At 37.9% G+C, this 13,989-nt stretch overlaps 1 protein-coding gene across 1 annotated transcript in view; it reads right to left on the reverse strand.

Annotated features, from left to right (window-relative positions):
- Positions 1 to 9,517: 9,517 nt before the first annotated feature.
- FAT2 (FAT atypical cadherin 2) overlaps positions 9,518 to 13,989 on the reverse strand; it is a 90,408-nt gene continuing 85,936 nt past the window's right edge. The window contains exons 23-24 of the mRNA XM_034402080.3: positions 12,781 to 13,367; positions 9,518 to 11,445 (exon numbers count right to left, since the gene is read on the reverse strand). Of these exons, the coding sequence (XP_034257971.2) occupies positions 10,919 to 11,445; positions 12,781 to 13,367 (1,114 nt within the window). The 3' untranslated portion in view covers positions 9,518 to 10,918. The remainder of the gene's footprint in view (positions 11,446 to 12,780; positions 13,368 to 13,989) is intronic.

Here is a 13,989-nt window from a genome sequence, read left to right on the forward strand (position 1 = left end):
TTATAAGGTTCCATGGTGACTTTATTTGATTCTTTTTCAGATTGCTTATAATTTGTAATACTTAATGAAGAGGAAAAAATAAAATAATAACAAACATGCACTGGCTATTCCCCAACATGGTATCTGAACTACAAACTACAAAAAACCAACACAGCCATTGTTATTAACAACTGTTCACAATTTAAAAATTAATAAACCTGTGACAAGACACGACAACTGTGAAAGTTGCAATACAAGATATTCCTGCTTGGCATGTAAGACTATTTCAGGCAAATGTGTGCTCCAGTTCTTTAGACAGTGAGAACTTGGAATGGTGTAGTGGTTGTTGGAGCAGGATTGGAGAAACTGAAGTTCAAATAGACACTTAATCCTGGAAGCTCTGCCCAACCTACACTCAGGGTGGTGATTTGGGATAAAATAGGTCTTAAAGTATGCTTAGATTAATTGTGAGTATAGAATTTTAGGATCCCTGGTAGGTTAAAATGTAGTATTGCAGGCCAACTCTGCCCACAGCCTGGAGTTTGATCCTGATGGAGTTCAAGGTACATTCAGTCTTCCATCCTTCTGAGATTGGTAAAATGAGGACTCAGATTGTTGGGGGCAATATGCTGACATTGTAAACTGCTCAGAGAGGGCTGTAAAACACTGTGGTTATATAAGTCAAAGTGCTAGTGCTATTTAGGCAAGTAGTTTTCATGCATTCTCTACTTGCATAAAATCCATTAACAGACGTTTTAGTCAAGAATTAGGTGTCTGCAAGGAATTTAAAAAAAAGGCTTGATCTTGGAACGAAACTTCCAACTCACCTACTCATTTGTTTCTATCAGAATTTGGGTATTCCATATTTCACCAAAACAAAGCTAAAAAAATCATGTTTTGTCATAGGGGACTCTAATATTTTGAAAAAAGTTCTTGCTGTCTCAATTTGAGTCATAAGACCTGAAAAGGAAAGGTGTTGATAGTCAAATTCTCAAGGCTACATATATCCCAATTTATCATAAAAAAATTGGCCAATGTAAATATATTTGTTTTAAGTATTAAATATTTTTTTAATTACCACAATAAAGGAAAAGACAATGGCAATAGGAATGCAGGTTTGAAAAATTCATCCTCCAACTATTTATGCCCAAATTCTGCAAAATGGCACCTAATCCAAGATACCAAGAGACCCACTGAGTTTTCTCATGGACATTGCTGGCAAAGTCGGCATCACCGAAGTCCATTAACAGAAGAAAGAAAATAAAGCTAGTGGTAATATTTGTGGTCCCTCTACCTTAATCTCTCCCAGAAACAACAATCCAGCAATGTTGCCTTCTTCAAGTCATTGGATATAATCCAACAACTAAGACAGAAATAGTGCCACAGATGAAAATCAGACTCGTGCTATTTAAAGGAAAGACCAAACACTTTTGCTTAAGAATTTAGTCACATTGTGATTAAAGACACAAGTAAGCAAGTGCTGGAATGCAGTGCCCATTGAATTGGCATTATTGACGGTATCTAGTCAACAACTTTTTAATCATATTTTGAAATGCAAGACATTTATTTGGATTTCACTTTAGGAATTCAAATATACTGAGGTTATCTCTAAGAAATGTTTTTGTCTAGATCAAAGCTCTGCTTTGGGTTTGTGCATGTTGTGAATGCCCTTCAACTGATGTTCATCCAGCTATTTTCAGCATCTTTGCTAATCAAGCTTTGATTCAGTGCCCTAATTGCTGTAATGTTTTCATGCTGAATAATAAATGGAGGAAATACCATCAAGGCAATTAACACCTGGGCAATTTCAATCATTAGATATAAAGCTGGATAAGTGGACTGGACTCAAACAGAACAAAAAGCCCTAGATAAGAAGGCCAGAAAAATAATGACAATGAATCATGCCCTTCATCTAGGCAGGAATGTTGACTGACCCTACTTATAAAAGAAATTGGGTGTGGAATGCTGCAAGTACATCAGACAGCTGAAGAATAAAAAGGGCATTGGAATAATATTTGAAATAATGAAAATGCCCTGAAGCTAGTATACCATGAAGGCTTACTGAATACAGGACAGACCAAACTGGCCTACAAGAAAAACCAAATGAAGAATAGAAAACAGACTTAACAAGGCAAAGTATTACATAATTGGTACATTAGAAAAGGGCAGGTGAAGCATACAATTAAAAAAAAACCTAGCTAAGAGGTAGAAAACTGAAGAGAGAGACAGAGGGACCAATTCTGTCTGCATGAGACCAAGCCTTAAGAACAAATGCATACAAAGCTAGAATTGAAAAACAGCAATGGACATCAAATGCCACCTCTGTAATGAAGTTAAAGATACACTGGACCACCTAGTTAGCTGCTGCAAGAAGATCATACAGACTAACTACAAACAACAGCATGACAAAGTAGTAGCAATGCTGCACTGAAATATCTGCAACAAATATCATTTGCCTGCAAGCAAGAACTAGTGGGACCACAAAATAGACAAAAGTATAGAAAATGAAGATGCTAAAATGTTCTGGAGCTTTAGAATTCAAACAGACAAGCACCTGCCACATAACACCCCAGACTTATCAACTGTTGATAAGAAAGACAAAAAGTTTGCATAGTGGATGTGATAGCAGAACCAAAGAGAAAGAGCTGGGGGGAAAAAATCACAAAATGCAAGGACCTGCAAATAGAAATGGAATGACTGTGACAAAAGAAAGCAAAGATAGTACAATAGTAATAGGCACCTTGGGTGCAATCCCAAAACATCTGGAGCAGCACTTTAACACCTTCAGTTCCCTCTCTTTTTAAAAAAACTGACAAATTAAAAGCACAGAAAGGAGGCCTTTCCCAACCTGCTCTTCATATTTTGAATATTCCTTTTCAAAACATAGTATTTTTCAGTTTTAACAACAGAGGTTTCCCTTCCTGTAGGTATTGCCATCCTTTTGACTGCACTGGAAACAGAGGTGGGTTTCAGCAGGTTCTGGAGAACCGGTAGCGGAAATTTTGAGTAGTTCGGAGAACCGGTAGTAAAAATTCTGACTGGCCCTGCCCCCGTCTATTCTCTGCCTCCCAAGTCCCAGCAGATGGGGAGGAAATGTGGATTTTGCAGTAACTTCCCCTGGAGTGGGAAGGAATGGTGATTTTACAGTATACTTCCCCTGGAGTGGGGATGGAATGGAGATTTTACAATATCCTTCCCATGTCATGCCCACCAGGCCACACCTACCAAGCCACGCCCACAGAACCGGTAGTAAAAAAAATGTGAAACTCACCACTGACTGGAAACTGTCAGTATGGACAATCAATACAGCATTGGTACCACTTTTTGAGTAAGACCAAAGTAATTTTAGACACAAGTATGTTTGTGAGTACAATGGAATTTATATCCTTCCCAAGGCATCCATTTTCCCATAAAGGAACATGAGAAGTTGTCTTGAGCTGGCCCCAGTTGAAAATTCTGAAGACTGAGTCTGGGACAAGCTGTTTGCAAAGTAAGTTTTCTATCCCAAATTACCTCTTAACCCCTAATTAAGATGAAGCATGAAGGGTTGAGATTGATATTTTGATCCATACATGCTTGGATAATAGTTTTGCTCTGGGAGCTAGTTCCCATATTTCATCCCCATTACATTGACTAGGTATGTTCATATTAGTCTAGAAGAAAGTTTGATATCAGGTCTTCTCACAGCCTTGCACACATCAGCTATTTATTTATAACTTTTAGGCAAGGAAATTAATTCAGATCTTATTACTGGGAGGAGTGATAGTCCACTCATTTTTCTCCCTGATTGATCAAGGGCCTGATTGAATAGAAATTCTAAGAGTTGGGATCCCAATAAAAAGACTGTTCACTTGAGAAGAAATCATTTTTCCTTGCGATATGGGATAATATGCAACTTACACATGTCATTTTCATGGTTATAGAGGCCAGGTTAAAGAAGGAAGACACACAACTCCAATAGTGCATTATAGTGTAGTTCAATATTATATGCCAGAGAGCAAGAAACAGATCCAAACAACACCTTCTGTGCTCCTCACCTTTGACCAAAACTCAGAGGGTGTTTCCAGCCCTAGTATTTATTGTACAATTCCATTGCAAAAGTCCAAACAGTGGCATTTTCCATTCGAAACCTTCCCACGGTTTTCTACAAACTTTTTTTTTTCTTATCACAGGTAATAAAAGGAGAAACATGGTTTAGCTGGGTAATGACTTATATAAAAAAAAATGTTGAGATTCTAGAAAGAATGCAGAGAAGAGCAACAAAGATGATTAGGGAACTGGAGACTAAAACAAATGAAGAACGGTTGTATGGCACTGGGTATAACTATTCTAACAAAGAAAAGGGGTCACATGATAGTAGTGTTCCAATATTTAAGGGGATGTCACAAAGAAGAGGGGGGACAATCTATTCTCCAAAGACCTGAAGACAGGACAAGAAGTAACAGATGGAAATTTATCAAGGAGAGATCCAACCTAGAATTAGGAAAAATTTCCTGGCAGTGAGAACCTGAAAGTACTCAACTATTCAGCTTCTTGCATAAAACTGTTTTATTGTGTTAAAACAAGCAAACAAACAAATAATAAACTGATCCATACTTGGCATAGAATTAGTCTGTAGAAGTTTGCAAAGTGTGTAGAACTATGCTTTCTAACTGAAAGTATCATACAGAGTCTGGGCTTTTATTTTAGTTTTTGTCAGGTTTGCCTATCGTTATAAAAATTTATGTAATGTAACTGGCTGCAGTTAGAAAAAAATTAAATGTACTTTCTAGGTTCTTCAAAAAAATATCACAAGGAATCAAGGAACTCTAGCAGCATTCCACTATATATGAGTAGCATCGTAGAGAAGTTAGAACTTGTCTTCTGATTGGCTTCACAGTTTGGGATCATTTAATATGAAATTTCATTCAGTAGACCCAAAAGAGTTGTGTTACTACCAAGGAAGTATAAATTTCCTTTTAATTATTAACATGTTTAAATTATAGGTCATTTCATTACATTTTAACTGTATGTACCATTCATCTCAACAATATTGACATTTCACCATAAAATATTTTATATATCATAAAAATGTTTTTTTTTTCATAAACGAATACTCATCAATTGCCTAAACAACTGCATATCTTTCTAAGAAGGTATTGTAAATTTTCTTATAACTGGAGCCTGGATAGCTCTGCAGACTAAACACTGTAATTTAACACCAGCTGTCTGCAATTAAAGTAAGTTCGAATCTTGCCAGGCTCAAGGTTGACTCAGCCTTCCATCCTTTCTAAGGTAAGTAAATTGAGGACCCAGTTTGTGGGGGCAATAAGCTGACTTTGTATAAAATATACAAAAGTATGAAGGCTATTGCTTAACGCACTGTAAGCCGCCCTGAATCTCCAGAGAAGGGCGGCATATAAATCAAATTAAAAAAAACAAACAAACTGGTTTCTGTGCTATACGGACAAAAAGACAGATGAGAATAAGATAAAATAGCCTTTTCCAAGAACCAATTTGGTCTAGTGATGAAAGAAGCAGGCTAGAAATCAGGAGATTGTGAGTTCAAGTCCTGCCTTAGGCACGAAAGCACTTATGCATGCCCTCTACAGACCTCTTAGGAATGGGGTGAGGTCCACGGTACACAGTTTAAGGTTAAAGTTTTTGGGGTTTGAGGATGTAACAACAGAGTCAGGTAGTGCATTCCAGGCATTGACCACTGTGTTGCTGAAGTCATATTTTCTGCAATCGCGTTTGGAGCAGTTTACCTTGAATTTGTATCTATTGTTTGCCCGTGTATTATTGTGGTTGAAGCTGAAATAGTCATTGACAGGTAGGACATTGCAGCAGACAATTTTGTGTACTATGCTTAGATCAGACCGTAGGTGGCGTAGTTCTAGGTTGTCCAAGCCCAAAATTTCAAGCTTGGTGGCATAAGGTATTCTGCTCAATTTATTTTTCAAAGCATCAGAAGGCAAAAAACAATGGGTGGAAACTAATCAAGGAGAGAAACAACCTAGAACTAAGGAGAAACTTCCTGTCAGTTAGAACAATTAATCTGTGAAATAACTTGCCTTCAGAAGTTGTGGGTGCTTCCATCACTAAAGACTTTTAAAAAGAATCACAACAGCCACTTGTCTGGAATGGTGCAGGGTCTCCTGCTTGGGCAGGGGGTTGGACTAGAAGACCTCCAAAGTCTCTGCCAACTATATTATTCTGTCTTTTAAGGGGGTGGATGAAGCTGTCAATGGCTGCTACTCATGTCAGTTTTATATTATCTTTGGAATCCAAGTATCAATCTTTGGGGGAACAGCAAAAGAAAAAGATGATTATGACCTGTGAGAAACAGGATCATGGAAAGGTACAATTCTAATGTTCTTAGAGGCTTCAGTTAGAATGACAATACATCCATAAAAGGACAAGGATAAGGAATCTGTTCATTCTTTAAGATACCAGAAAAAACAATGAACAAAGCAGGCTATACACTATTGACTAGAAATGCTCTATTGGTTCCAATTTTGCTAACAAGCATAGCTGCTCATAGCTCCTCAGAATGTAGGTAGTGTGTGGGAATCACAGCAGAAGAAATTCATACTGATCTCAGAGAAAGGATTGAAATTTTCATCCAAAGCAATTATTCTATAATGATTTTGCAATGATTACATTCCTACAGAAATCCCGACAAGCAAAATACAAGTAGGAGAACCTAGAGTACAGGTCTCCTCCCTCTGTTTCCCTTTGTGGAATATCTAAATAGGACTTTCTTCAATGAGCAGGAACTGATCCATCTGGCATCTCCATTCCCAGAGCAAGGAAGATGGGCCACAACGGGTCCTGCCTAGTCAGCAATATCTTCCATACATGCAACAGAACAATCAATCTTAATTCTTCTCAGTTTTGTGCTTCTGCAAAGAATACCATCAACATTTGTACTCTTGCACATGGTGTTTTTCGGACTACAGCTCTTAACCCCTGTGCCATCAGGGCATTATGGCAGCTGTGATCTGAAACAAGTGGGAAATTTGTTTCTTCAGATTGTAGTAGTGAGTGGAAGGGACAAAAAACTGTCTAGGGCCCACTTAGACAGGGGTTCTAGTCTATGGGGCAGCCTTGGAAATCAAGGGCTGTGGGCAGCTTTTCCATTACCTGCTTTCCCCAGTTCTTGTTATTGCAGACTAACTGAATCACCAAAAAGTTCCCCAGGATGACTAGCAATGGTGATCTGGAGGACAAAGGCAAGGAAAGTTACCACACAGAAGATAGAGGCTGCTTTCCCTTCCCAACCCAGCAGACCGGTTCTTCTGCAACTCTTCCTCTTCCATTCCCATTTACTTGGATGCTGCAGGCACCTTGGCAATTCTGGGGTCAGGGAAGCGAGGAACTGAGGAACTCATTCTTAGGTACATGCCAAAAACAAGGTCCCCATACTGCCCCCTTTAAAAGGGGAGAAAGCTTGCTTCACTCTTTGCAGAAGCTTGACATGGGAACCTGGGCTGGACTTCTCAAATCTTTTGTTTTTTTATAGTAATTTCGGAGGAAGCAAAGAGTGTTGAGCCAACCTGCCAATTCAAGGAGGCAAAGCAAAAGAAGGGGTCAAAGCTATATCAACCATTTGCCTTTTCCAAGTGCTGGACCTTTCAGAATTGTGTATGGCATCCGGTCATTCTCAGCTAGAGGATTTTTCTGGGAAGGGAAAGGAGAGTAGTCCATTCTAGATCTTCGAACTAATCTACGTTTTTAGAATTAAGGAGAAATTTCCTGTCAGTGAGAACAATTAACCAGTGGAATGGCTTGCCTTCAGAAATTGTGGGTGCTCCATCACTAGATGCTTTTAAGAAGAGACTGGATAGCCACTTGTCTGGAATGGTAGAGGGTCTCCTGCCTGGGCAGGAGTTGAACTAGAATGCCTCCAAAGTCCTTTCCTATTCTGTGATTCTGCAATTCATTCCCAAGTGCTCCCCCCCCCATTGCTGTAGTCGACGCAGACCCGTGCTCACCTGGGATTGACCCAATTGCCTTCCAGCAGTCGCGCGCAAAGGAGCTAGTCCTGTGGAGTTGCCTGCCCATTCCATGGGTCTTCTCGTGACTGGTCGTGCTCACGGCTTGCTGCTCCCCCCCACGATGTTGTAGTAAGGCGAGTGAACAGACAAATCAAGGTCAGGTGTAAAGTCGAGGTGTGTTTCCACTTGCACTTTTTCGCTCTGTTTGTTCTTAGGGAAAGTTCCTGCTTTTTTTCAATTTCAGATTTATCCCCAGTTCTGGCCTTTGGTTCCCTTGTCCCTGTGAAGTTCCAGAGTGAAGCTGAGAAAGCAGCTTCTCCTGTGGTTTTATTGCCACCTAAGCGAGGCGGTTATTAATTTTTTCCATCCATGGAAAGAAACTAAGGCTACGGAGGAAACTCTAACTAAAGCAACTTAAGTGATGCTGGTGATGACAATACGTCTGGTGCTTGGAGCCATTTTTACCTCAGACCCTCTTGCAAGCCAGGTTAATAATGTCATTCAATAATATAATAGAAGGCCAGTGATGCAGATCAACTGCTATCTTTATACTATTATCATGGGATGACAAGATAAAATTTAGGTTTTTTAAAAAGATAACATAGGGTCTGTACAGATAAAGCCTCTTAATCTTACACCATAATGGCCATCATCCTTATAAAAACAAATTCGTTGTTGAAGGTGGCCATGATATTACTGAGCTTAATGTTCTAGCTAGAATACATGAGATCAGCTTTAGTCACTGAAGCGCATAGCATTGAACACACTAAAGAATTAGCTGAGATTATCCCCATGCAGAATATATTAATATCAGAAATGCAGCATAGATGGTTTGCATTTGTCTTTTCTGTAGTTGGAGTGAGAAAATCTTGGGTTAAAGCACTTTTGTGCAAGAATTATATAATTCTTTATATAATGTCATATAAAGTTTATATGTTTATACATAAATTATAAAGTTTATATATGATATAATATATACATTACAATATATTATAAAGTTTATAAAATATTTATATACTATAAAGGTTTTATATGCATTTTATAAACTTTATATAAGTTTATATAATTCTGAAATCATTTTATAGAAGTCAAGAAATTGGCTAGCTTTTGTAGCTATAACTTGTTATCAGCAGACAAATGAATAATTGCCTTTCTTGCACTGTATTTGTCATGGTCCTGTAGTTTAAAATCAGATACCTAAATTCATCTTCATCATAATCTATTTGCACATGATATGAACTAGGCACATACATCTCCTGAGATAGAGATGTGCAACAAACTTAAGACACCACCAATTGTTATGTCTGGAAAGCTCTTATAGCTGGATCAGGATTACTACTTTATTGATGGTATAAGGACTCCTCCCTTGGACAGAGGGTTATATTAGAAGACTTCCAAGGTTCCTTCCAACTCTATGATTCTATGATTCATGGCATAATGAGATGAGACTTTTAAGTAAAAATAAAAATTCCACAATCCATTCCCCTAAGTAAACAATGAGCTATAAAGACTATTGATTATCTCCAATACCACCCATTCTTCTACTACCAGTACACGTATAACATTTTAAAATTCTTTATTGCTGTTTATAAACAAATATTCACAATAAACTCTCACAGAGAAATTTAACCAAAGATATACAGTGTATTTAAAATACGGCCCAGCCTTGTATTAAATAATTCCTCTTTTTGTCTGGTTCTTTTCTATGTAAACCCATAAATGGACTCTCTCACACATTCTCTCTCATACATAACTTTGCACAATATATGCATATGTACCATATCCATAATATGAATAGTTCAAGGCAGTGGTTTGTGGAATATATTCAAATCAATGTAGATAAAGTCAACCTTTTAAAATTTCTCATTATTTCCTAAATAGGAATATATAGCTTCTTGATAACAATTTCTAGAAAATTATGAGTATCAGAAAAAAGGTAGTGCCCATCAAACAAAATCCATTAATGCCTTTTCTGGATTAGTATGGAACCCTTGTATATTATTTCTAACTAGAAATAACAAATTCCTAGATTAAAGCCAATGCAACACTCACCTTTCATAAACTTTTGTGATATTTCAGTCAGATGCTTTCCCCTGTCAATGACCATTGACACAACTCAAGGATAGCCTGTCCTATTCTGGGAGTTTTTAGACCAATGAAAATCTTGGCTCTTAGGAAATAGCAATAGCACTTAGACTTATGTACGGCTTTTACAGCCCTCTCTAAGCAGTTTACAGAATCAGCATATTGTCCTCAAGAATCTGGGTCCTCATATTACCCACCTCGGAAGGATGGAAGGCTGAGTCAATCTTGAGCCAGTGAGATTTGAACTGCCGAACTGCAGCTAGCAGTCAGCTGACTGTATTACACTCTAACCACTGCACTACCTTGGCTCTAATATAATAAATTGGGAAATGGAATAAAAGCACCATTAAAAAATTCTGACTGCTACTCAATATCTGAGTTCCAATCTCTCTGATGTTTACAGCAAGAATCCACTTTATCAATTTTGCTACTTTTACAGTGGACAACCAATAAGTGCCTTCTGTTGCATCATTACAATAAAATGTAACCATTTTTGGAATGAGATACATGAACAAAACAGAACTGCTGTAGTTTGCAACTTGCTTTTCAAGGAATCACTGTGACACCGAGAAAAACAGTTGCTACCAGCACTCACTAAAAGTGCTTTCATCCTGCAATTCCATCTTTCTGTCCAGATAACAATCCAACTCTATAAAACAGCAACATGATCCATTTGGAGTCCTACCCAAGTCAGAAAAATGGGGCTGGACCGCGGGCAGAACCATCAATGCTATCATTTAGCATAGTTACCCTGGAGGGAAAGATGTTGCTGTTAAAATGGAAACGTTGCACATTTCAGTAATGTATACTTGAATTAAATGTCCTCTCCTTCAGGCACATTGCAAATGCAGATACACTGTATTTTGTTTTGTTTTTTAAAACATCACTTCTTCACAGCTTCCATAGTCACTCTCCACCATGTCGGAGCCCTCATAGTTAGAAGGCAATGCTGGCTGAGTTCTGACATTGGGTACAGGCCTGATTTCACAGTCTGCGTAGGAGGGCTGGGCCACACTAAGTCTCATGCTAACCCTCTTGTACCCATTGTCTGGATGGTAAAGTGGCCCTTCATTTTCTACCAACTGAGAAGGGTAGTAGCTGATGGCAGTGTATTCGTTCTGACACTGGGAAGAAGGTAGTTCAGCAGAGCCAGGGGGTAAGAAGTCTTCCAGATTTTGATTGCTGTAGCGAGGCGGAATAGGAGCCCGCTTGTTGTTTTGATCAAGTGGGAAAGGAAAGCCACCATAAAGGCCAGCTGGATCTGCGTCTACAGGAGGAGGAGGAGGAGGTCGATGGCATGGGGAAGGTGGAAGGGGAGTTTCAATAATTTCATACTGATGATATTCTTGAGTGTCTGTTGACTGATATCTTGGTGGCCAGTAGGTTGTTTCTCCTGGATACACTGAAATAAAACCAGAAGCTTATGAGTATCTCTCAATAAATGTGTAATCTGCAATAACTATTATTTCACTACATCTTCATATTAACCACATATTTTTTTTTCATAATGTGGAGACTGAAGGTCTGCCACGGGGAAACTTGCTTTCTTAAATAGTATATAATTAAGAATCTGAACTATATGAAACTGTAAAGTCTGCCAAGCATGAATAAAAAATTATCTACTCACAGAGAACATCTCACCAGGAACTAAAACAATTTTTAAAGGCCTAGCAAGCTACTATAGTTCTAATTTTGGAACAATACAATACCTGGTTTGAGGAAATTCTTGACAAACATTTTTCATTCATGAATCAAACAGTGATAAAATTAGGGACAGGATAAACAAAGTATATTGATGGATATTTTCAGAAGTGAATTACACTCAATACTATCACTACTCAAACCTATCAGGTTTCGTCATTAGCACTACTGTTATTTGTTATTCTTATTTACTATACAAATGCTGTTTCCAACAGCTACTCATGCTCACTATATCCTACAATTCCACTATTTCTGAAGATACACAAAAACATCTTGTGCTGTGTATCATTTTGTGCATCACCATTTTGACACTTAATATAATAATATCTCAAATACTTATGTTTTTCTTCTTTCCTCATATTAAAAGTTGTAATTCGGTACAAATTTAATTTGTCTCTTATATATTTGAATGTTCTTTAACTCTATATATAGACTTCTTCCTTTGAATATGATTCTTGTTTCTAATTCTTTGATCCTTATTACTTTGTGCTTTGTCCAAGTTCATATAGAAATGGTCTATGAAATTTCTCTTTCTGTTGTGACTAAGCATATCTTTCTTTAACATGAGCTGTCTTTAATATGAGGTGTATACCCATTACTATAACTTTGATATTGAAGAATATTGTTATTGGAAGAGATCAATCATATAACTGGTCTATTTAGCTCATTTGAAAATTAGTTGAGAAACCAACATGGCTACATTTATTTACTTAGAGCTTACTTATCACTATGTTGTGTTGCTCTTGATGATTGATGTGATATATTTTGATAACTAGCTAATACTTGTGTAACTACATTCAATGTGTAGGGCAACAGTACACTAACTGGAAAGGGAATTGAAGAAATGTATATTTCTGTTTTAAATGTGACAAGACTGATACCACCATAACATAATACTGTTATGAAAAAGGAGAGCTAGATACCCCAAAATATAGGAGTAACTAGTGTGGCTTTAGAGCATAGAAACACCATTACTTGGAAAGATCCAATGAAACAGAGGAAAGGGGAAAGAGAAACAAACAAAGATAAAACAAACCCATTTTTTCTCCAGTCCAGGAACTCTTCAGTGTAGAGTCATTATCAGTGTTAGATAAGGGGGCAGCAGCTGGGAGATTGGGAGCCACACTGCACACAATGGCACCCCGTTGTTTCTGCACATTGCTTGAATGGAAGGTGGTGAATTCTGGCACAACAGAAGACTTGGCTGGGTCTAGAGCACTGAAATGGTTGTGATGACCATTGTTGAGAGTATTGAGTTCAATGGGTGGAAGACCTTGAGTGCCAACCCCAACACTTTTTGAGAATTCACTCTTGGAGAGCAGGTCTGGATCTTCTTTGGCCACTGGCTTGTGAGCTTTGACTTTGTGGCAGTAGCGTTTGTAGATGAATGTAATAGCTATCACCAGGATGACTATACCTAATACCCCAGCAGAGATTTTGGCAATCCCTTCAGGCTTCCAAATCTCACTGGATGGATTAATAGTTGGAATCCCAATTCTTTGGGTGCAGAATGTTCCCTGGAAGTGATCTGTACAGATGCAGTGAAGAGCACCCTCACTATTCACACAACGTCCTGAGTTCTCACATGGATTTTTCAAACATTTCTCAGCAACTTTTTCACACCTGTGATAGAAGACAGATGATAAATCGACAAGCAAATACCAATAACTCTAATTATGAAACTAAAAAGCAGGACCTTTAGAAAAAAAGAAGGACATATAAGTATATTGCTGTTTTCTGCACATTTGTAAATGTAGTTTATTTGTCCAGTTCATTCCTTTACAATATATGAATGAAGTTTAGGAAAGAATTAGGAAGCAGAAATCAATGCTGCTCTCTAGATACATAGAAATTTTCAGGCCCTATCAAGTGATCCCAGGTCCATAGAATTTTTTCCAAGTTTCCTCCTCTGAAATAAAGTGAGAATTCTGATCTCAGAAGAGCAATATCCAAATGTTAGAAATCTTAATCTTATTAAGGAAACCCTCAAGGATGATTGCTGGGTCTGAATCATGGGTTGGGAAGTGGGAGAAAAATTGAAATGATCATATCATTTCTGCTCAACTGGCAGAGATCTGTGGAGCTCAACACATAGGATTGCTGTTCCAGTGAATCTGAATTTAAGTGGAAACCCAAAAAGTTCAGAAAATATAACTACATGATCTTCAGAGCTTTGGGGCCATGCAGATATTAAATATATGATTGCTGCTTTGTTCAAAACAGCCGGACCTCACCTAACTCTTCC

This window comes from Pantherophis guttatus, chromosome 2 (genome assembly GCF_059756535.1).
Source record: "Pantherophis guttatus breed Tessera chromosome 2, ASM5975653v1, whole genome shotgun sequence".
Taxonomy (NCBI): Eukaryota; Metazoa; Chordata; class Lepidosauria; order Squamata; family Colubridae; genus Pantherophis; species Pantherophis guttatus.